The following is a 23,477-nucleotide window of genomic DNA, read 5'->3' on the forward strand; positions in this document are numbered from 1 at the left end:
AGAGCTATATACATTCAAGATATTTTATCCTTGGCCAACCAAGGTTTGCTGTTTGTGCAGGAATGTTTGCCTTTTTCGCTCATCAGAACAACAGAGCAGCAATGGGAAAGAATAGCTCAGGACCCATTAAGTCTGTCCTTTTCACCACAGGGTGATACAGTAGCACAGACCTGACTGGATCAGTGGACTATTAACATTGTCCCTCACACCATAGGTGCACACAGTGACACAAAAAACGGACCTATATTCAATTAACTCTGTCACTCTCTCTACAGGGTGACCAGTGACCTACTGTATTAGCAGACAGATTGACAAGACATAAGCTCATATCTTGGTCTGAATATTTTACAGATTCCTCTAGACAGTGAAGTAGTAGCTGAAAAAGTAATTCTCATTTTCTCGCCCTTTCTCAAACCCTATATGGAACAATGGTATTTATAGCTCTCTGTGTTTCACTAATAACTGATAGCATAGGAATTGTCTGGCATTAAATAGCATCTTCTTTTCGGGAGATACTACTTGGATGGATGAAAGACACAACAGCTATCAGAAGACATTTAAATGAGATTTGGAATAAAGATTTTGCTCACTCTGAATTGCTTACGCGGAAAAGCAATTAAAAATGCTATTAACAACTATGAACAGCATCTGGAACGGGAGCACACACGTTGGAAAATAATTATATTTAACCCTTCTCCTTCTGGCTGCTATTTAAACTGAATATAGGTGACAGTTTTGACAGGGTAATCTAGAAAAGACTGTAAGGAAGGTTATCACTTTTCTGCATGTTTATCATTTTATATATTTTATGTAGTTCTTTTGTTGCTGTTATTCACTGTATTTGTATTTTCCTATTTTCACCTCTGTTGGGAGTTATTGCACCTTAATGGATAGATGATTAACTCCTCTCAAGTGGGCACTTTCACATCAAGGGCAATTAATAAAAGGAGAAAGTAGCACTATTTTTCTTAGTTTTTTTGAGTGAGGGAGATAAGGTGCTCTAGGTATAATGTTAGACATTATGTGATACAATAAGGACTTGAAGCTGCTGAAGGTCCCAGTTGTGTGAAGGGACATTGAGGCCTCTCCCCAAAATGTCTAGGGTGCCATATTGTCTGTGGGCTAGTAGATACAAAAGGACCAGGGACGTAACTATAGAGGAAGCAGACCCTGCGGCTGCAGAGGGGGCATAGGGGGCCCCATGAGGCTCTAATTCATATGAAATGTTTATAAATATTGGTAAAACAAGACAACCTCTTAGCTTTTAAGGTTCTCACCAGTTTTTTGGTGGAAATGTACTATCCAGTGCTTAGGCCAACTTGCTGATAATTTTGCTGATGTCCATACTAATAATAGTATTATAAGAAATAATAATAATAAAAAGTTCCTGTTTAGTCTAGCTTTGTCCCCATGGCCTCTAATGTCCAGGTAGCAGGGCTGTAATACAGATACAATTGCCATTAATAGAAGTATTTGAAAATGGTAAACTCTGAATTTAATTAGGAATATTTTGAGGCATCTAGCAACACATACACAGTAATTGGATAATTATTTTGACAAGGGCAATCTACTAGCAGGTCAGATACAATCTCAAGGGATTCTATTGGGACACAGAAATGGATTTTGAAATACTGGATTGAATGAAACTTTACCAGGAATGCCTTTGCTTGGAACCTAACTAGAAAGTCACACTCTGCCAGAAAAAAAGCAACTGCATGACCAAAAATAATAGAAAAATTCCTAGTAGATAATATAGATAATATATTTAGGTTATCGTCTACCAAGCTACTAAGAATACTGTTGCTCTGATTAGCCCTAAGGACATGTGTTAAACAAAGCTGAAATATCTTTTTATAAAATATAGCTTTTATTATGTGTGTTGTGCTTCCAGATCCACCTTTGGTCAATCTTACAGTAGAGCCACAACCTGTCCTGGAGGATAATGTGGTAAAGTTCCAATGTGCAGCTAAGGCAAATCCTGCAGTCACTCAGTATCGGTAAGCATTAACTTTTCCTGCCTATTAAATGGGTTTATATCTTGGAAAAATTATATATGTTATTAAATACTACACATTTTATTCCAAGTATGTTTTCTGCAAATTCTGATAATTTTTACTTAAAAGGAATGAAGAACCACATACAAATGTTCAATGGTCCCTCCTTTTTCAAGGAGGGACCATTGCACGAATCAATATATTTTGATACACAGCTGATGGTCATGGCCGTGAGTGCTTTCTCTGGACTATTAACAAAGTAAATGATGCAGAAAAATTGCAAACAGGATTTGCTGAATGTTTCATTTTGATCAAATAGAATCATTTTTATTTTATTTTTGCAAGACTACTTCAGCAAATCCTAGACTACTCCAGCAAATCCTATAAGTCATGTTATTTTGCACAGTTTAGAAATAGTTTAGAAAACAGCATCTTTGTGCTACTTTCTGTTTTCTGCATATATGGCTCGCTTCTACTACATTATTTCAAGAGACAGAACCAGCTTTGCGGAAAGGGGCAAACAAATTGCAAATCCATTTGCAAATATTTTTTGAATATGATTGAAAAAGTTTGATAATAGATTAATGGATTTGCTTTATCGCAAATGTGTTTTTTGTAAGATGTTTCTATGTATAGGGCTGAAGTTTTGATACAATACAATCAACATTAATCCCCATTTAATATAGATTATAGATTTAATATAGATTAAACATACCTTGTAAAAAAAAAAAATGGCAAAGTGCAGCCTTCAATCCCTATGCATGTTAATTATGTGCATAACATTGGTGCATGTAGAGAAAATGTCTGCTGAAAGCTGAATGATACATTAAGTTAAGTCACCACTTCCTAACAGACAAATGTCCTATATATTCATGGTAGTTTTAGTGTTAAAGTAAGCAGCATTTGTGGACTGAGAATTTGATAAAGTTCAACATATGCATTTGGCATTAATGACTACAGGCCTGCAACTAATAACACACGGTAGAGAGGAGCTTTCAGCTTTATGATCTAACAAATGAAGATTTGCTTTTACAAATCTAAGGGGTAATCTTTGTTATGCGATCACAGCAGTGTGGGACAGTTATGCATGCTCAGAGAGATCAGAGGAAGCACAGTATTAAACATGTTTGTATTGAAATATAAACCAGATGCTGTGCACAGATCCCACAAAGACAAAGGATTTCAATGCTTTAGTGAAATGTTATCAGAACTGCATCTGTTGCCCCTGTTCTGCTTATAAATGGACACAATATGAAACTTACATCTGTCTCAGCGCGTGTGGTAAAATGAATGGAGTCAGTTTGTTATGTGCAAAGGTTTATGTTTTATTTTTTGGTTGCTATTTAATTAGAATAACATTATAATTCCACCCTATGCATGCAAGGGTATTCACAAAACAATTTACTTAGCAAATCCAGACTCCAAACCTAAAATCCAAATCCTAAATGTAATTTCTTAGAATTATATTTTCTTCCATTATGCAAAATGTTATTGTTGGTTGTACAACCCCTTTAATTATAATGGACTGTTATACTGCACTGCTATATTGCAGGTTTGTTTTAAAAACACAGTTTATACAAATAGGCTGTTGTGCAGCCATGGTGGCAGCCATTTGAACGTTATAGGCGAAAAACAAGCACATATTTGCACAGCAGATAACTGAAAACATACAGAATGGTGTTAGTTCACCAGTTCAGTAGTTCGGTTTAGTTTAGTGCACAGGAAAATAAACATAAATCAATTGCCATTCCTGCTCCTATTTGCATAAGTAAAGTACGGAAACCTATTGACTGGGTGTCTAATTAACAAATACAAGCTACAGTAAAAGTAAAACTTTTTACTGCATATACATTTACATATAAATGTATGTAAACTATAACTGTCTGCCATGATTTGTCTATTGATTCACTGTAAAAATGCAGAACAGTTAGACAGGGCATAAGCTCCCTTTAAGGAACACAAGCAGTGCCCTTGGCTGCCCAGCTTGGATCACAGTGAACGTGATCCTGAATACAGGATGAATACTAATTTGCTTCCCTGCATAATACTGTACCTATATCTGGGTTACTGTTACTGTTTGTTCCAGTACCAATGTTAAGGTATCTGTAATCTTACTGTAAATGAGTTTGCAACCCAGTTTTGGAGACAGGGGACCTTGATCCCATAATGTCTGCAAACCTGTGGCATTCCATGTGCCCATTATTAAATATAACATTTTTAATAATCACTTTTATTAAAGGAAATATATTTTGCATTTTTATATAACATTTTTTGGAAATGTTCTTATGGTGTATGCATGTTAGGTAGCACATTCACTGGGAAGAGCTTGTAACTTCAGTGCAAGCTAAGGAACAAAACCTTTCAATGACAATTTATTGATAACAGATAAGACAATGAAAGATAACAATACATTTGCATTAATTCATTAAAAGAAATACCCCTTCCTCAGTTAACCTTGTGTTTGACATTTGTGTGTACTTATTATTATATCACTCCAATTATGCTTTGTGTCCTTCAAGGCTCCCACACCCTAATAGCAACTTCCCTTTATCAGATAAAAAAAAGATATCCTTTTGGGAACTGCGGGCAAATTATTGTTTAGAAATTGCACAGAACTGTCAACCAAGTTTAGTTATGAGATGATAGGGACCCCTTAAGTTATTTTTCTTCAAAAAATTTCTGTACAGTTACTGCACTTTTTGATGAAGCATAACATATGGGTAATATCTCATAATGTCTTCAGAGAAATTGGCCATAGCTTTTCTTAAGATTTTCATCTTTCCCTATTCTTCAGCCTCTAAATCTAGTCGTAAAAGTATAGATCTGATTTTTTTTATATGTGCAGTGTGGACTCTTTTATTGACAGCTTGCTTTGGGGTCATATGTGGACAAATTTAAATCATAAGGCTTGAAATCCTCCCTTTCCAACACCCTGCAAAGTCTATGTAGTATACCACCTGGAAAACTGAACCAGATATAGTTGACTGATAATCCCTTAAACAGAATTGAAATATTTGATGACATTTTCTTACTCCTAATTTATTGCTGATAAACTTCAGTCACTCTTTACTGCTACACTGCAAGTTGGAGTGACATCACCCCCTCTCTTTCCTACCCAGCAGCCCATCAGAAGCCTATCAAGAGAACAGTGAGCAGCTAGCATCAGATAGCAGCTACCTGACAACTCTGCTGAAGGATTTTTTTTCTTGCTTAGGTGCTATTCTCATGTTTACCACTAGACGGGTGGTAAATACAATGAAGAGTAGTGAAACAATAGCTGCATCATAGCAGTTCCGTCCTGAAATGTAGGCTACTTCTCAAAGTTCCGAATCAGGCAGAATGCACTGAGATGGCTGCCTCCACACCAATATTACAGCTTAAAAATACATAAAAACATGGGTTGGTTCAAGGATAACATTTTAAATGGTAGAGTGATTTATTTGCAATGTAAACAGTGTAATTTAGAAATAAAAAGTAGACAGAATCATGACAGAATCAGTTTAATGATGAATAATATGACATACAGTAGACAAATCCAATTTGGAGGGTGCACACTGATATGCTTGTAATGCTAGTTTGGGTAAAACACACAGTGGTTTGCAAGGAAAATATTAAAGTGAGTATTGGGGGGGGCTTGTTTTTATTTATGGAACAACCATTCTAGATGATTCTAAATATACAGTATATCCCATGTGTGGTCATATTTAGAGTCTCAGGTAAAATGTCCTTTATTTCAAATAGGCAGTAAACCAAGTGCTACAACTTTAGTGCTATTACGCATTTGTTGCAGCCCTAACTGTAACAGAAATAAATATGGAAGTAAGACCTGTCCATGTTTGGGTGCCCTTGGTTTGTGTGAAAGTGCAGTGAGCCTTCCAAGCCAGGGGCAGTCATTAGTTCTTAAAATGGCAATTTGTATTTAGGAGTATCCAGCAGCACATACACTGTACTACTAAAAAAGTTTGTTTATATAAAAATTATTTTAGGGGAAGTAGTGTTTTACACATGGGTTTTACACAATAAGGCAATGAGACCAGCAATGTTCTCTTCAAGGAGAACTAAACATTACAAATTAATATTGCTAAAAATGCCAAATTTTACATACTGAACTTATTGTACCAGCCTAAAGTTTCAGTTTCTCAATAGCAGCAATGATCCAGGACTTCAAACTTGTCACAGTGGATCACCATCTTGGAAAGTATCTGCATCTCTCACATGCTCAGTGGGCTCTGAGCAACTGTTGAGAAGTAGGAATGGGTGGATTTGACCCGTTTTGCTTTGCCAAAAATTTGTCACACTGCAAATTCTTTTTTTTGTCGCACAACGCAATACAAGTCTATGGGCATAATTTCTGTTGTTCTGCGAAACAGGGCAAAACAATTTGCCCATCCCTATTGAGAAGCTAAGCTTAGGGGTTGTCGCAAATTATCAAGCAGAAAATGAGGTTGGCCTGTAATATAAGCTGATACTGCAAGATCTTTTAATTAAAATGATTATTAAATTCTGATGCTAGTTGCACTTTCTGTGCTGCCATGTGCTAATTTTTGTATTAATTACTAATCAGCCTTATATTGTGATATTTATATTCTATGTGTACTGTATATGTGAGTCGGTCCCTAAGTTCAGTATTTGACAACAACACAGAACATGAGCAGTGAATCAAAGGAAAAGAAGATGGGGCATCTTTGGAGACACATATTTTCTCTGTTAAATGGCTGTGGTTGCCTTAGGCTGGTACAGAATCCCAAAACATAACGTATAACATTTCTGCTATACTTCTTTAGCTAAACTTTAGTTCTTTAATGGAGAAAAAGCAACGAAGATCCTATTATTAGAAGCCTTGTACAGAGCAAGAATCACAGTGAGTAGCAAATTGTTGTGGTAGACACAGAAAGATATATATAATACTGTGTGCTGGTATTATTGTTGTAATGTGCACTCTCCTTCAATGGTTATATCACAGACTGAGCAAAAAAGTAGACACTATGCTGAGGTCTGCCCTTGTGTTATTTTCTTCTAACTGAGCTAGTGCTAACTATGGCATTCCCACTGTTGATCAACTAGAAATCTCTCAGAGCAACTGTCAGAAGTTGATGTGTGTTAAAGAAGATGTTACATATATGTAAACTCTTTATATACTGCAAAAAAAGGAATTGAGGTTATGTAAATTTGAGGGCTTTGTTCAATTACAGAAAAAATGTATGGGGTCCTCTCTGCTCTTCATTTTAAGTTGCATTTTCAATTTATTGGCTAGTATAGATCATCATCTCTGTGGTGTGAGTTATTGTTGTATTTCTTGTGCAATAAAGTGAAGCCAAGTCATCTTTGAAATTGTGCATTCTTCTTCTATTTTTAGAATTGCAAATAGTACCAGGTCCCATGCTGAGATGAATGTTTAGAAATAACAAGAAGAAATTCAAAAGCATACTAAAAACAGGTTTTACTTTGCTTTAAAATAAGGGAAGTTCTGTATTTGCACCTGAGTTCTAACATTTCCCTGATAAAAGGCAGGATAATCTTCTAGCAATTTTTCTTAGAAGTGGTTTAAATGTGCACTCCCACGTAAAACCTATATTGACGTTGCAATAAATTGAAAGCATTCGACCATGTAATACCCAACTTCTCTACCATTATTAAGAGGTGTTTTGTAATTTAAGATAAGTTTATTAGCTTTGCAAATTTAGACTTGAAAGCCTAGCTTTAAATTGCAAAACTACACCTATCTCAGAATAATACACACCGTGTACTGTTTTCAATAGGATCTAACAAGTGAAAGAATGTCAATGTTACAAGGACCTGGGATGCATTTTAAAACATTCCACTAAAGCCAAGAGCTGCACCGATCACCTAAAAAGGTTAAAATTTCTGGTTTTGTAAAGAATAAACTGTTTAGATATCTGGAAACTATTTAGAAACTGGCATATTCAATTTTAGCTCTTTAACTGCTGGAAAACTGCAATTTCCTTCATCTCTAAAACAGTCACAATATGCAAAATAATTTACTGGGATATTTACTATGCCCATTGATTCTGTATGTGTGAAATGCTTAGCATCTCTAAACCAACATAACATTTTACCTTTCAAATTGTGCTTAGTTCAGGGACATAACCATACTTGCAAAGTATTATTGTATCAATAGGCTGTGAGAAATTTAGTCTTAGGCACCTTATCCATCTAGTTTCAGGTACAGGGAGTATAGAGAGATGAAGGGGTTTATAATAAGTTGGCTATAAGAAGGTGATAAAGAAGGTAGCTTCAATCAACCATTCTTATCAATTTCAGACTAGGGGGTAAATTCACTAAAGCGCGAAGCGCCTAACGCTAGCGCAAATTCGCCAGCGTGATGTCATTTTGTTCCTTCGTCGATTTAATAACGGGCGCTGGCGTAAATTCGCTAGCGAAGTGGAGCTACTCTAACGCTACTTTGCACCCTTACGCCAGGCAAAGTTGCGTTATGGTGAAGGGTCAATGTAACTACAATAATTCACTAACTTGTGCAACTTACTAAATGCTACCTCTTGCACCAGACTTGCCTTCACCACCTCAGACCAGGCGAAGTGCAATAGATTAGATAGGATTGCTTCAAAAAAAGTTGAAAATTTTTCTAAGTTCCAAAAAACACTGGTGTCTTTTCCTTTTTTAAGGGTGATAGGCTAAAAAAAAATCGTAATTTTTTTGGGGGGCACCCTCCTTCCCCCCTACATTTCCTAACATATGGCACCTAAACAATACAGTGGGCACATGGATAGGGCAAAATATCAACTCTATTTTATTTAATGAAGCTTCCCCAGCCTTGTGTAGTGTAATGTATTTGCTGCTACATATACGTCCATTGTACTTTAACTTGACGGAGAGAGGAGCTGACACACAGAAGCTGTTTCTTGGATAATAAAAGCATATGTTATTTTAGACAACTCTCCATTTTATTTTAGCTACAATCTTTCAATGGTTTTGTAGTTATTTGTAAAAGTGATGGCTCTTGAAAGCAGTATTTGTTTATGCCTTCTATTCCCTGGTTCTGACCATTGAAACAGTGAGCAGAAGTTATTCTTCTCCAGATCTGTTAATCAGTTGGCCTCTGCTTCATTGATTCAGGAGTCAGAGAATGTAAAGAGGGATAAGGAAATAAACAGATAAATATTACTTTCAACTTCAAATGTAGGAATCAAACAGCTGTAAGGCAGTATTAAGTAAACTGCAAGTGTTATTTTATTAGCAGTGTGAGTACACACACAACACTTCTTGTGAAAGGGCTCAGCCTAAAACATGTAAAGTACTCACACGGCTAATAAAATAATACTTGCAGTTATGTAATTCAGCTGTTTGATTCCTACATTTGAAATTGGTCACTTTTGTGGTGGAGCACAGACACCAGAATCTATAGCCAAAAGAAGTTGGAAGGAACACTGAACCATAACCTCTCTTGGTCTTCAAATATTACTTTCAGTAACAAGGATATTTACAACTAACTTCTGATTCTGCTTTTCGTAATGTTTTATAACAACATGTGAATGGCTAACACTAAACAACATCTTTACCTCAAATTGGTAAGTTAAGAATTTTTCTTTTCCTATGCAACATTTTCTGGGTCAAGTTCACCTTTCCCCACTTACCTGCTATGAGTTACTGTCCAGTTTGCCATTTTAATATACAACTTACTATAGTAGCACTCACAATTATCATAGTTCACTATGCACTGGTATAGCACTGTCTAATATGTTTTACAGTATCTATTCTTTCTCAAGGAAAAGAGCATGTGGTTGATATTGGTCTATCTTATTTCTCAGACAAATGCCGATACTACACATGAGACTCCCTCTCCTCCCTTTAAATGTTAGAGCAACCTCTCAATCACTTTGTTTTATACTTAATATTAAGCATATCAATCACACAGGAAAACACTTGCTTAGTAATCTCAAAATATTCCAGTCAATCATTATCCTGGAACAGTAATAAAGAAAGTTGTCCTCATTCTTCATATGGGAAACATACATGCATATTGTATTAGAGAGAAAGATTGCATTTTTGACGCAGAAGGGAATGGGATGCTGTCTGGTACAACACTGGGAGGCACATTTATCAAGGGTAGAATTTCAAATTCTAGTTTTATAAACTTCCCTAAACTCTCATAAATTTGAAATTCGACAAGTTACAATGTATAAATTTTATTTTAAACTTGAATTAAACCACCCGAAAACTTGAATTGAATTTGATTCAAATTATAAGAAAGGCTACAAACATCACCAAATTGATCCCTGGACCTCCCATTGACTTATACAGTAATTTGGCAGGTTTTAGGTGACGAATAGCTTTATACAAGTTCATAAAGGGCCAGAATATGATATTTGAATTTGCATTTAAACTCGATTCAAATTTGGATAACTCATAATTCGAATTTGAGAGTTTTGACCAAAAAAATTCGAAATAGAATTTTCACTTCAACCCTTAATAAATCTGCCCCCAAATGGCAAGTTACTTATTTATAAAAATGGAAACTTCTTATAAGAGCCTATGGGGCAAATTCACGAAGCAGCAAAAATGCGCTAGCGACGCCTTCGCCAGGGCTCCGCTAATTCACTAAAATCCGAAGTTGCGCTCAGGGAGGCGAACAGTAGCGAATTTGCGCAAGCTTTAATTCGTCAAGCAAAGCGAAGTTACGATAGCGATGCCTACTTTGCATACGGCACCAGGTTAAACTTGAATGGACGTATATGTAGCAGCAAATACATTACACAAGCCTGGGAAACCTTCATAAAATAAAATAGAGCTGTTATTTTGCCCTACACATGTGCCCACTGTATAGTTTAGGTGCCATATGTTAGGAAATGTAGGGGGGAAGGTGGGTACCCCCAAAAAAATGTACGATCTTTTTCAGCCTATCACCCTTAAAAAAGGAAAAAACGCCAGCGTTTTTTGGGATTTAGAAAAAATTTCAACTATTTTTGAAGCAATCCCTATCTAATCTATTGCACTTCGCCTGGTCTGAGGTGGTGAAGGCAAGTCTGGCGCAAGAGGTAACGTTCAGTAAAATGCGCAAGTTAGTGAATTAGCGTAGTTACATTGATCCTTCGCCAAAGCGAAACTTCACCTGGCGTAAAGGTGGGAAGTAGCGCTAGAGTAGTTCCACTTTGCTAGAGAATTTACGCCAGCACCCGTTAGTAAATCGGCGAATTAACGAAATTACACGATGCTGGTGAATTTGCGCTAACGTTAGGCGCTTCGCGCTTTAGTGAATTTTCCCATATGTTTTGTTACCATACAGTCACATTTTATACACTGTACGATTTTCCTTCAAATACAAAAACTTTCCGCCATAGGGTAACATAGCACTTCGGCAGGTTTAAGTTGGTGAAGTATTGAAGTCATAGTTTTTTTTAAAGAGACAGTACTTTGATTATCGAATGGTCGAATAGTCGAATGAATTTACTTCGAATCAAAGGTCGAAGTCGTAGTAGCCTATTCGATGGTCGAAGTATCCGAAAATTACTTTGAATTTCGAATTTTTTGACTTCGAAAATTCCCTCGATTTCACTTCGACCCTTGATAAATCTGCCCCTGAGTAGTTAACTTTGATCTATTACAATGTTGAATAGGGATAAGCAAACATTTTTGCATCATACAGTTTTGTAATGAAATTTAAATTTCAGCCAGCAGTGAATATTTTTATGAATCAGCTCTAGAATTTCATTGAACTGGGAAAAAACTATTTTTTGGTGGTTTCTTTAATTTTTTAGCAAAGCAAATGGCCCGGTTCTCCTCATCAGAATTGTTGAACATAGCAACACAAAACCATTTATTAACAGCAGTATACTTCGAAGATTGTGCCTGGCACAGACTGACAGGTTATGCTGCTCTGCAGGGTGAAAATTGGGTCTGACTTGTAAGAGACAGTGGGGGTCATTTATCAACGCTGGGCAAATTTGCCCATGGGCAGTAACCCATGGCAACCAATCAAATTGCTGCATTCATTGTTCTACTTGCAGCTGGCTTCAAAAAGCTAATCACTGATTGGTTGCTATAGGTAACTGCCCATGAGCAAATTTGCCCAGTATTGATAAATGAGCCCCAGTATGTGAGGCTTGCATTCCCCTAGTTCACTCTTCATGCATTTATTTCAAGAAGCAAGCAGGACCACTTGAGAGTCAAGGCGCATCTAGAACACAATTTCAGGTTTGAAGGACAGGGTTTCCTTGCATCCCAGCATGCTGTGTTATGATCAATCAAGTAAATGTGCTGAGTGATGATTCATTGTGCCAGGTCAGCATAAGTGCTATGTCCATTGTGTGCTAATGTCTACAAAACTGCCCACCATTGTGCATAATCTGGTACTAGGCTTTAGTAAACAAGTCCTCATGGATTGATAATTAAGATGTACTGAATGCTGTTATAGCAATAATATTAACCATGTTATTTTCTTATATTGCTCCTTGATTAACACTGAATTATACATGTAAATATTTTGATAAACTGAGTGGTAGGAAACCAGTCTAAAGTTGTTCTTAAATAATTTTAGCATACTAGGATGCTTTTTAAATTAGTCTGTTGCATCCTTATGGTCAATATGTAGCTTTCTAATTAAATTAATCCATCAGCAAAGAGCAAGGCCGACAGTAAACAATTTTTATCCGTCTTGTTAAAATTCAGTTGGACTAGAAATGTTTGCGCAGGCTGTGCCATCCAGAAAACAATATTTCCATTTCCCAAGCTCTCTTCTGTTTATCCTGCTTTCAAAGATACTTCATTGCAGATCTGCAATTCAAAATAATTTTACAAATAATGAAGCAGAGCAGCAAAGAACTGAAAAAAGTTGAAGGAACTGAGCATTATACAAATCCCAGTTAACTATTAAATGAAAAATATGTATGAGGTATAGCTCATACACAAAGCTTTTGCATATTGAGTTTTTACTTGTGAATTAGGATCTGTTATTTTTTTTTGTCTTAGATGATGCATCTAAGCTATAGCAAATTAATTATCTATTTATGACCATTAAATACTCACAAGATTCTGCAGTCACAAAAATTAACATGCAAACATACAGTCATATAATAATAACAATAATAATAAATGAGACAGAACACTGATCAATAGTCTCATACTTTCTAATGATTTAACATTAATTGCATATTTCATTTGAATTTAGCCAGTAGATGTCTATGCAACCATGATCCAATGGAGTGATCAACTCATCATTGCAACAAAAAAAAGCTACTAACCTGTAGTAGATATTTAATAAATCAATAAAACCATGATCACCCATTTAAGCCATGCTGTGACTGCTGTTGTCAGGTTGTGGATGCTATGATGGTGGATTAGATTGGAATTCAAAATATTTTAATAAGTTAATATATCTCTCTCTTACATGAAGCATAGCTGGTATGCTTTGTTGCAGTAAGTATTTATGCCCCCTTAGAAAAACTATTTCAAGCTGGGTAAAAGTATCAATATTTATCAGTGCCTAGGTGGAGATTTATCAAAGGTCAAAGTGAATTTTTGAATTGAAAAAATTCGAATTCCGAGCTATTTTTGTGTACTTTGACTAGGGAATAATCCAAATTAGATTTGAATTTGAAAAAAATTAGAAAATTCAAATATCGAAATTTATCTTGTACTGTCTCTAAAACCATCTAAAACCTGACGAATTGCTGTTTTTGCCTATGGGGGCCCTTCTAGAACCTATTTGGAGTCAATTGGTGGACTTTTAAAAAAAAACCTTTTTAATCGAATTAGATCGAATACGATGTTACTTCGATTTGAATTTAAACAAAAACGCCCCATTCACCCGAAAAAAACCTTAAATTTTTTAAATAAATTTTGGTTGGTCTTTTTTTGTATTCAAAATTCGATCCTTGATAAATCTGCCCCTAAATGTTTTTCATGGTGGAAATAATTCACAGTGCTCCCCTTTCTAAGTTTAGGAAATAAACATTCATACCACATATCCCACATTGCATGTTGTATGTTGTCCTACTTTGAAAAAAGTTGTTGATGTGTAATTGTGTAATAAGTACAAAAAAATATCCCATCAACCATTTTCTGATACAAAGGCATGTATTTTATCTTATTTGCTCTTAAATATTTTCAAATGGAAGTAAAAAGGGGACAGTAATTCATACATTGTAATATGTGAAGAAACAATATTGCCAGCTAAACTAATCTTCAGTTCCAGTGTTTACAACAAATAGAGCTATTTTATGGAAAACAGTTATTGATTCGGTAAAATAAGGGCTGAAAATAAAGCAGGCTGAAGTAATAGCTACTCTGTAAATGTAGAAAACACAAAGTAAGCCTCAATTTACACTTTGTAATGCTTGTTCTATTATTTACAATATCCTAGCTATTGATTGGTACCTTTTATCTGCATATTTTAAATGGGCTGAAACATGTCCTTTGTGTTTTGAGCAAAATACATACAAAATAAAACTCTTCAGGTTTAGGTAGGCATATTTCTGTTTTAATCCAAGAAAAGAGTTTCCACCTTTTTGACCATTGTGCCCAGGCCTTGGTAGTGCTCACCATTCATCTATACCTCCCACTCCTCTGGCATCTCCATGTTGATTTTGACGTCTGTGCTTTTCAACTCTCAACTCTAAAAAAACACATTCTAGATGAAGATACATCTTTCTGTATGGTATGTGTAACAATTATGAAATCATTATAGATAATTTATTTATACCCCACCACACAAAGAAAAATACAGCTTGACCAATATGAAGTGCAATACCCGCAGGTTTATGTAATAGTTACAGGAGAGAAGATAGAGAGACTGGCAACAGTTGCAGTTGTTTAAACAAGAATACATAAATCAGCCCTCATAACTAAACTAAGGATATGCCAAAGCTAATGTGCCTCTGGACATGAAGAGATTAACCTTGATATGTAATAAAGAAGACAGAGTATCCTATAGTAACCAATAAGATGCTGGCTTTTAAACAGGTGACAAGTTACTAAAGGTGACTACTAGACCTATAGAAACTTATCAAAAAAAGGGTGAACTTTTACCAAGATATACTGTGTATTGCTTAAGATTGAACCCCCACAAAATATTGTCTAATTTTTTGATTTCTTAAAATTGTCCAAATTTATACATGAGCTGGCAAATTATGGCAAACAGCATATTATTCCTGCAGAAGTGATAGATGCCATTTATTCCTTCCCTTGAGTGAAAACGGGTGCAGATAGCATTTCTTCAGAAGGCTTTAAAATAATTTTTGGTCCAAAATTGATTTCACTAGCCAAGCTACTTTATTAGGCACCTGTAGCATTTTTGATCCACAAAGGCCACTTAAATTCACTTATTATTAGCATGGCTTTGGCTGGCATTACAATATATACAGGTATTTACCCTGTTATCCAGAATGCTCGGGACCTGGGGTTTTCCGGATAACAGGTCTTCAAGCCTTAAGTCTACTATAAATTAATTTAAACATTAAATAAACCCAATAGGCTAGTTTTGCTTCCAATAAGGATTAATTATATCTTAGTTGGGATCAAGTACAAGCTACTGTTTTATTATTACAGAGAAAAAGGAAATCATTTTTAAAAATTTGGATTATTCGGATAAAAAGGAGTCTATTCGGATACGGGAGCCATTCCGTAATTCTGAACTTTCTGGATATTGGGTTTCCGGATAAGGGATCCTATACCTGTACTATGCAAATAAGAATGGATGTAAGCAAATCCTTAAAGATAAATCTAGCCCCAAAGATATTTTTGCAGGGGGATGTAGTGTCCCAAGCACTTATTACAGCAATGGTAAAAATTTGATGATTAAACTATTGTTCCTAGCTCTGTAAACTTGTTGCTACCTACTGGATATCCAATACCCCACCTATTTGTCTAAATTGTGGTAGGCAATTCTCTGAAACAGGCACAATACAGAAAAATTATATATATATATATATATATATATATATATATATATATATATATATATATATATATATATATATATATATATATATATATATATATATATATATATGTGAAAATTGAATGCAAACTCCTGTAGTGAAAGCAAAGTTTATGAACACTGCTTATTATACAGTGCCTGTAAAAATTCTGTATATATTTCAATGCTTTACACAAATATCTGTAACAAAATTACCTGTTGAGAAAAATAAACTATATTATAAGGCTACAAGAAGTAACTATATCATACACTATATCATACAGGTATGGGACTGGTTATCCAGAAACCTGTTATTCAGAAAGCTTCAAATTACTGAAAGGCTGTCTCCCATAGACTCCATTTTAGCCACATTTTTTTTTAAATTACTTTCTTTTCCTCTGTAGTAATAAAACAGTACCTTGTAATTGATCCCAATCAAGGTATAATTAATGATTATCGATCTTTATTGGTAGCAAAACCAGCCTATCCTGTGTATTTAATGTCTACGTCTTTTTCTGGTAGACTGTCAGGGTCGGCACCCTAAATTCAGAACCAATGCTAAGCACCCTGTTCTCGGCTCTTGCTTCCACCTTTAAAAGCGCCTTTCACCTCGGGAGGAGCCATCGGCTAATCGGTGCCGCCAGGTCTTATTAAGAAAGGTGCCAAGCGAAGGGTTCTGAACGACCAAAGGGGCACAACAGTAATGCAAAGTCTTTTGGGCAGAAGGTCACGGTACAAGGCGTAGACAGAAAGCGTAGTCAGATCAGACCGGGTCGTGGCAGGCAGAGTACAAACGGAGTCAGACAGGCAAGGGTCAAACCAGGAGATCAATCAGAAGGGATACGGAATAAGCGGAGTCGGTTACCAGGCAAGGGTCAGGATACAGAAGTCAGAATCGTCCAAAAACAGGCAGGGGTCTCAACAAGAATAAGATCACAGAAGCTATAAAGCACAGAGGCACCAGGAAACTCACAAGGAACAAATCCTATAACGGGCAGTGTGAAATTGCATGCTGTGGCTTTAAATATTTTTGAAATTCGCGCCATTGCGCACTGCTGTAAACACGCCAGCGTACCTGCGCCTACAAATACAGAAGATGCGTGGCCTAGCTAACTGGCACAGAGGAGCGTCGAGGCGGGCGTCCCTGACGATGCGTGGCGGGCGTCCCCGCCACACCACTGGATCACCAGGGAGGCAAGTTGTCACATAGACTTAAGGAATGAAGATCCAAATTATGGAAAGATCTGTTATTCAGTAAACCTCAGGTCCCGAGCATTCTATATAACTGCTCCCATACCTGTACTTACTGTACTTGTTAAGTACTGTACTTGTACAAGTTATGTAAGAAATAGTATTTTGCAGAATGTACATACAGTATATGGCTGTCTCTCTCTCTATACCATAATACTATTTTATACTGCCACTTTAAATAAATCTTCTGGAGACCTGTAGATTTCAATGGATGTTGAGACATGCACTAAAACAAAAGCTGTGCTACTTGTTTGAGATCAGTAATGTAATATATGCCCAAAGCACTGTATTATTAAAAATTATTATGATTATACGGAGCTTCACACAATACATATTTCAAGGCTAATAACCAGAGTTCCAGTTCTCTGCAACATTATTGGGATGAGAAAAAAGATAACTATTGCATTATCACAGTATCCAGAGCATTTGGCACTAAAAAAATAGTTACCTAATGTATGAACCTATGAATTATGTTGAAATTTGCTGGATATTTAATTTTTTTCTGTTGTGCCATTCCATTCTGTTTTTAGATTGTAGTTTCATATCTTAAATGATTTTTTCTGTTTTATCCATAACCCCCACACACGCATTCTACAGCTTTACTTATCTACACATAAAAATAACTTACATCATTCAGAAAGAACCAATTATAAGCATTTCATGACTTGATATGTACTGTACAAGGGATTTAGTTAATCTCTGAGAAATTGGTGTTGCTCTTCAATAAGAATTACCAATTGAAATTGTTGAAATGTTATGATAGAATCTTTCCTTTTTATGTTAACTCCAGTTATACTGTGTAGTCAGCTATTTCTTTGTGTAGAACAGTATAAATGTAGAATTCACATGATATGTGTTCGGTAGCCATTTACAGTCTAAAGAAGTACATCCATTTTTAACTCTTGTCCTTCAATAAGATTATTTATCAATATGCTATGTTACTTTGCAGCAAATTAGCATATATTACAAAGAGACGTTTTTTCAGAGAAGAATTTGGTAATTACTGCCATTTTCTCCAGCAATCATTAAATTGTTACAAAAAATATTGGGAGGAAACTGGAAGTGAGAGGCAATTAGGAAGATTCAGCACTTGTCACCCCATAGAGTACACCAAACCACTTTTACTGAGTGTACAATGGGGCCTTAGCAGCATTTTACTTTGCTATACAGTGGTTAGACATTATGGGGCCAATTTATTAAGCCACAACTTTTTCTTATCAGGCTTTTTGATGCTGAAAATCTGAAAAAAGTTGCTGGAAAAAAAGTGCAACTTTTTCAGAATTTATTATGAGACAAAATGGCAGCTGTCCCTTTTACAATTGGAAGATGTCTCTTGCCTTCATGTGCTTTTTTCATTATGATTTTTTAGTAAATTAAGGACATTCGTGGTTGGAAATTTGAAGAAATTTGTTTTTAAATAATTGAGTTTAATTGAATTTTTTTTTAATAAACACCCGCCTAAATATATCAGCCCCTGACCCATATATATACAATTTTAGGTTCCTATCATACATAGTCATTATGGTCAATTCTAGGAGATTATTAACCTACCGGTAAGTTTATTTGAAGTGTGGGGGAAATCTATACAAACAGACAAGCTCGTTGCAGTTAGCACCCTGTTTAGTATTGGACAGGCAGCATTGGCAGCTACTGTGCTGCCTTCAATTTTATTTATCTGTAAAAAGACATGATGATTTCAACAACATTTCTTATAAATTAAAGTAGTTGATAGGTTATTGTTATTTTGTGCCAAAAAAATGTTTCACTATCTATAACACTAAATCATTAGTACAAAACCCTATGAATATATGTCTTACAGCAGCTTTTATTAGGAACTGGAGTAGGAATTATTTTATAAAGAAAAAGATCAGACATGTGGGATTTGCATTAGTTAAAGGAGAACACTATGACTGAATTAAAGGCTGCTTAGCTTTAAACTTGTATTCTAGTGATGTCTTATGTTAGTGACAGGCAAAGTGGTATGAATCTCTGAATTGTACCTCACAGAAAACTGAGATGTTTTCTTGCTGTGGCCTTGAGAGATAATTATAAGTGAAGAATTTTTAACATTTCGCCTGGTAAGTGTAAATAGGATTTCTAAGAAAGCCAAAATCATATAGGTTTTTACAATATTCTGGTGTGGATACGGAATCAGAATAGCAATGTGCATGGGAGGAACACCTAAATAATGAATACATAGCCATAATCAGAACAGTGAATATAAAAGCAATAAAGAATAGTAGCAAAGAATAGAAAAATAGGTGAAATGATGGGTTAAATGTGAGAGTTAGTGGTCTCTAGACCTGTATTCACATTTTTTATTGTGAATATTTTTGTATTGACAATAATTTTGTATTTCTATTTTAAGTAGTGAGTTGCACAATCACATTTATGTACATCAAAAAGCTTTGCTTTTACTTTAGTTTGTTGGTCTCCAAAGCATAGCAAATAGCACATGCCATGCGAAAAAGAGCAGTACACAACAATATAATAGGGACATTGTCATATCATAAGATACTTTACTGGCCTGTTGGTACACACTTACTGGTATGTGCAGCACACATTTTCTTGCAGCTTCTTTCAGTAACAATAACTATTTTGAAACAGATTAACTCAATTTGGCCATCATCCAGAGGAATGCTTAGCAGTCAAACAACAGGAAGGTGTCTTTGACTGACTTTGTTTCTGTAATCTGATTATCACTGATTGAAAATGAGTCCTGCCAAAGCTTCTTCAGACTTATTTCTCAAAACTAGACCTTGATGCATCAAACCTTCTGACTTCTAAACAAATATTTGTCTTAAAATAATGTTCACTTTCCTCTATAAAGGCATGACCTTTACTATTTAGACTTTTAAGTATATCATGGCAAAGCAAGGATATAAATATATATATATATATATATATATATATATATATATATATATATATACACACACATCAGTCCAGTGAAATCCTGACGATGGCTCCATGTGAGTCGAGACGCGTTGATGCACCATGCACTGATAAAAGCCTTTTGATATACATTTGAGGATCTAATGCCGTGAGTGCTTTCACTGGACTGATGTTTATGAATTTGGTTAGCACCCGGCCCCTAACTATATGAATGGTGAGTGGCGATTTTCGATATATATATATATATATATATATATATATATATATATATATATATATATATATATATATACACACACACATATATATATATATATATATATATATATATACACACACATATATATATATATATATACATATATATATATATATATATATATATATATATATATATATATATATATATATATATATATATATATATATATATATATATATACACATAAATAAATACATAACCTAACACTATTGTCAGTTTGGATCCTGCCCAAATCATAAGAATCTTCTACATATACAAATAGAGCACATTTATCTCATAATGGATTGAATAATGGTGGGATACAGTATCTTGTAGAGAAAGATCACAGCAGGCCATGATGGCAGCTCTCTGTTGATCAGTCTGCACAGACCCCCTGTATACCAATGGGATGGCCAAAGTGGGAATATATGAACCATGATCACCCATTTAAGCCATGCTGTGGTGACTGCTGTTGTTGTGGATGCTATGATGGTGGGTTAGATTGAAATTAAAAATATTTTAATAAGTTAAAATGTCTCTCTCTTACATGAAGCATAGTTTGGTATGCTTTGTTGCAGTAAGTATTCATGCCCCCTTAGAAAACAATGTAAAACTATTTCAAGCTGGGTAAAATATTAAGATTAATCTACTAGGGGCAGATTTATCAGAGGTCGAGGTGAATTTTCGAATTGAAAAAGTTTGAATTTTGAGCTATTTTTTTTGTACTCCGACTAGGGGATAGTCCAAATTCAAAAAAAAAAACGAAAATTTGAATACCCAAATTTATCATGTACTCTGGACTCTGTGTCTCTTTAAAAATTAAGACTTCAACCATTCGTCATCTAAAACCTGCCGAATTGCTGTTTTAGCCGATGGGGGACCTCCTAGAACCCATTTGGAGTCAACTGGTGGACTTTGAAAAATCAAAGGTTTTTTTTGGAAAAATCGAATGTGCTATTAATTCAATTCTTACAATTCGAATCCGATCGAAAACTGACCTACTGTATTTGATTGAAATAATAAGTGTATATGTTGCTATAACTTTCTTGCAAACACATAAAGGCACTAAGTTTGCCCGGGAGCAGTAACCTATAGTCACCATCTTATCGGTTACTATTGGTTCGTTCACAATGTAAATAAATGTTTACAAGATGAAAAATGTCGCCTTTACGGAAACTTTGCCCCTCGCGTGACAGTAGGATAGCGATTGCAATTTTATAGTGTACACTATAGTTCACAATGTACAATTAAGATTCATAATACAATAAAAGCCTAATGAAGAATATTACATTGCGGCATGCAAATTTTGATTTGTAAATTTGTTCTCTTTGCGAATTTTATTAAATTTCCACCATTTTAACTTACTGTATATTTCATATGGGGTCAGTATAAAAATGCAGCCTTTATGATAAAATGCTGCAATATTTAAGACTGGAATTAGAGGTAAACACAATACTTGGGGGCCCGTTTACTTAGCTCGAGTGAAGGAATAGAATAAAAAAAACTTTGAATTTCGTATGATTTTTTTGGCTACTTCGACCATCGAATTGGCTACTTCGACCTTCGACTACGACTTTGATTTCAACTAAAAATCGTTCGAATATTCGACCATTCGATAATCGAAGTACTGTCTTTTTAAAAAAAACTGTGACCCCCTACTTCGCCACCTAGGCTTCCTAACAATTTTTTGGTCGAAGAAAAATCGCTCGATCGATGGATTAAAATCCTTCGAATTGAACGATTCGAAGGATTTAATCGATCGAACGATTTTTCGATCGTACTATTTGCTGTAAAAAGTCGAAGGATTTACATTCGGCAGTCGAATATCGAGGTATTAACCCTCGATATTCGTCTCTATGTAAATCTGCCCCTTGGTCTCTCTCAGATAATAATGCAGAAGAGAGTCCCAAAAGCAATATTTGGTTCCTAAGGGGTTAGAAATCCCAGTCCTTTTATACTTTAGTATCTCATAACATTCTTACCAAGGACATGACAAGAGACAGCAGACTCAGCATCTGATGAGCATCAGCATCTGATGAGTCAAGTGTGAAAGGAAATCAGTGAGGTATATCTGTAGTTATAGCGTGGAACTTATTTTGGTGCTTTGCAGAATTAATCTGCCTCAATGAAATGTAGTTGTGCTTTGGGTTACATGCAATGGAATATATTTCAACTGAATACATTCACAAATTTGGGACAATTTTGGGACAATAAAAAGATTTTATTACAAATGTTGTTCATTTTCTCAGTTCAGACACTACAAAACTAAATTTTAATTTTTTTAAACACATTTCTAAGATAGAAGCAAAATCCTTCTCCCCATTGATTTGTAACTCACTATGCTTCCATTTCCATTTTAAAGGGATCTTCCCCCTTGGTCTGGTTAGTGCTGGAGGTAAACATGGGGTTTGGGGGAATCAGTTTAGCAGCAGACCCAAAAGTAACACTGTCACTATGCTCCTTAGAAAAAAAAATGCAGTAATTGTAACTTAATTTTTACAGTTATCACAAATATGCCATAATACTAGTAAGAAGTGCAGTGCTGTATGCAGAATTTCCATGTACCATCATTCTTTGCCCTTAGGGCTATATTATGTTTGGTGCAATTTCCCAAAAGCTGGGCTGCCTTTCAGTATTAGAAAGTAAAACTAATTGAACACAAATTCAACTTTTTGAGTCATATACAAATGTATACACCCTGACCCAATTAAATATTCACACTGAGTAAACAACAGAATATACCTTTGTATCTTTTAAGCTGTCTGTTTAATAGGGGATCAGTCTTAGAGCTCAGAGGGAGCCTTGATGAACAAACATTACTTTAGAAAGACATTATCGGGGGGAATGTAATAAAAGTCGGTAACGGAAAAACTATTCGCAATGTGAAAAGTTATGACTTTGCTTAGTGTGAATTTAATATCGGTTTGCGAACACAGACACTGTTTAGCAACCTCTTCAGCAGTGGAAGACTGTTTGCGAATTTTATCGTTTGCGCCAATGCAAAAAAGTTGTTATGTTTGCTCCAAAAGATTACGACACCTTCAAGCACTTCTTAAGAGTGCGCAATTAAAATTCACAATGTGCAATTAAAATTCACAATGTAATAGCAGTTTAAGGAACAATATTACATTGCGAGATGTGGATTTTTATTATTATTGGTGTAAATTTTTTCTCTTTGCGACTTTTAGTACATTCCCCCGTATGT

The 23,477-nt window shown here is 35.3% G+C and overlaps 1 protein-coding gene across 3 annotated transcripts in view; it reads left to right on the top strand.

Annotated features, from left to right (window-relative positions):
• LOC108697229 (kin of IRRE-like protein 3) overlaps positions 1-23,477 on the top strand; it is an 872,472-nt gene that overhangs the window by 744,739 nt on the left and 104,256 nt on the right. For all 3 annotated transcript variants that reach the window (XM_041571296.1, XM_041571297.1, XM_041571298.1), the window contains exon 7: positions 1,892-1,997. In XM_041571296.1, coding sequence (XP_041427230.1) covers positions 1,892-1,997 — 106 coding nt within the window. The remainder of the gene's footprint in view (positions 1-1,891; positions 1,998-23,477) is intronic.

The sequence above is a fragment of the Xenopus laevis genome, chromosome 7S, assembly GCF_017654675.1.
Source record: "Xenopus laevis strain J_2021 chromosome 7S, Xenopus_laevis_v10.1, whole genome shotgun sequence".
In the NCBI taxonomy this organism is placed as follows: domain Eukaryota; kingdom Metazoa; phylum Chordata; class Amphibia; order Anura; family Pipidae; genus Xenopus; species Xenopus laevis.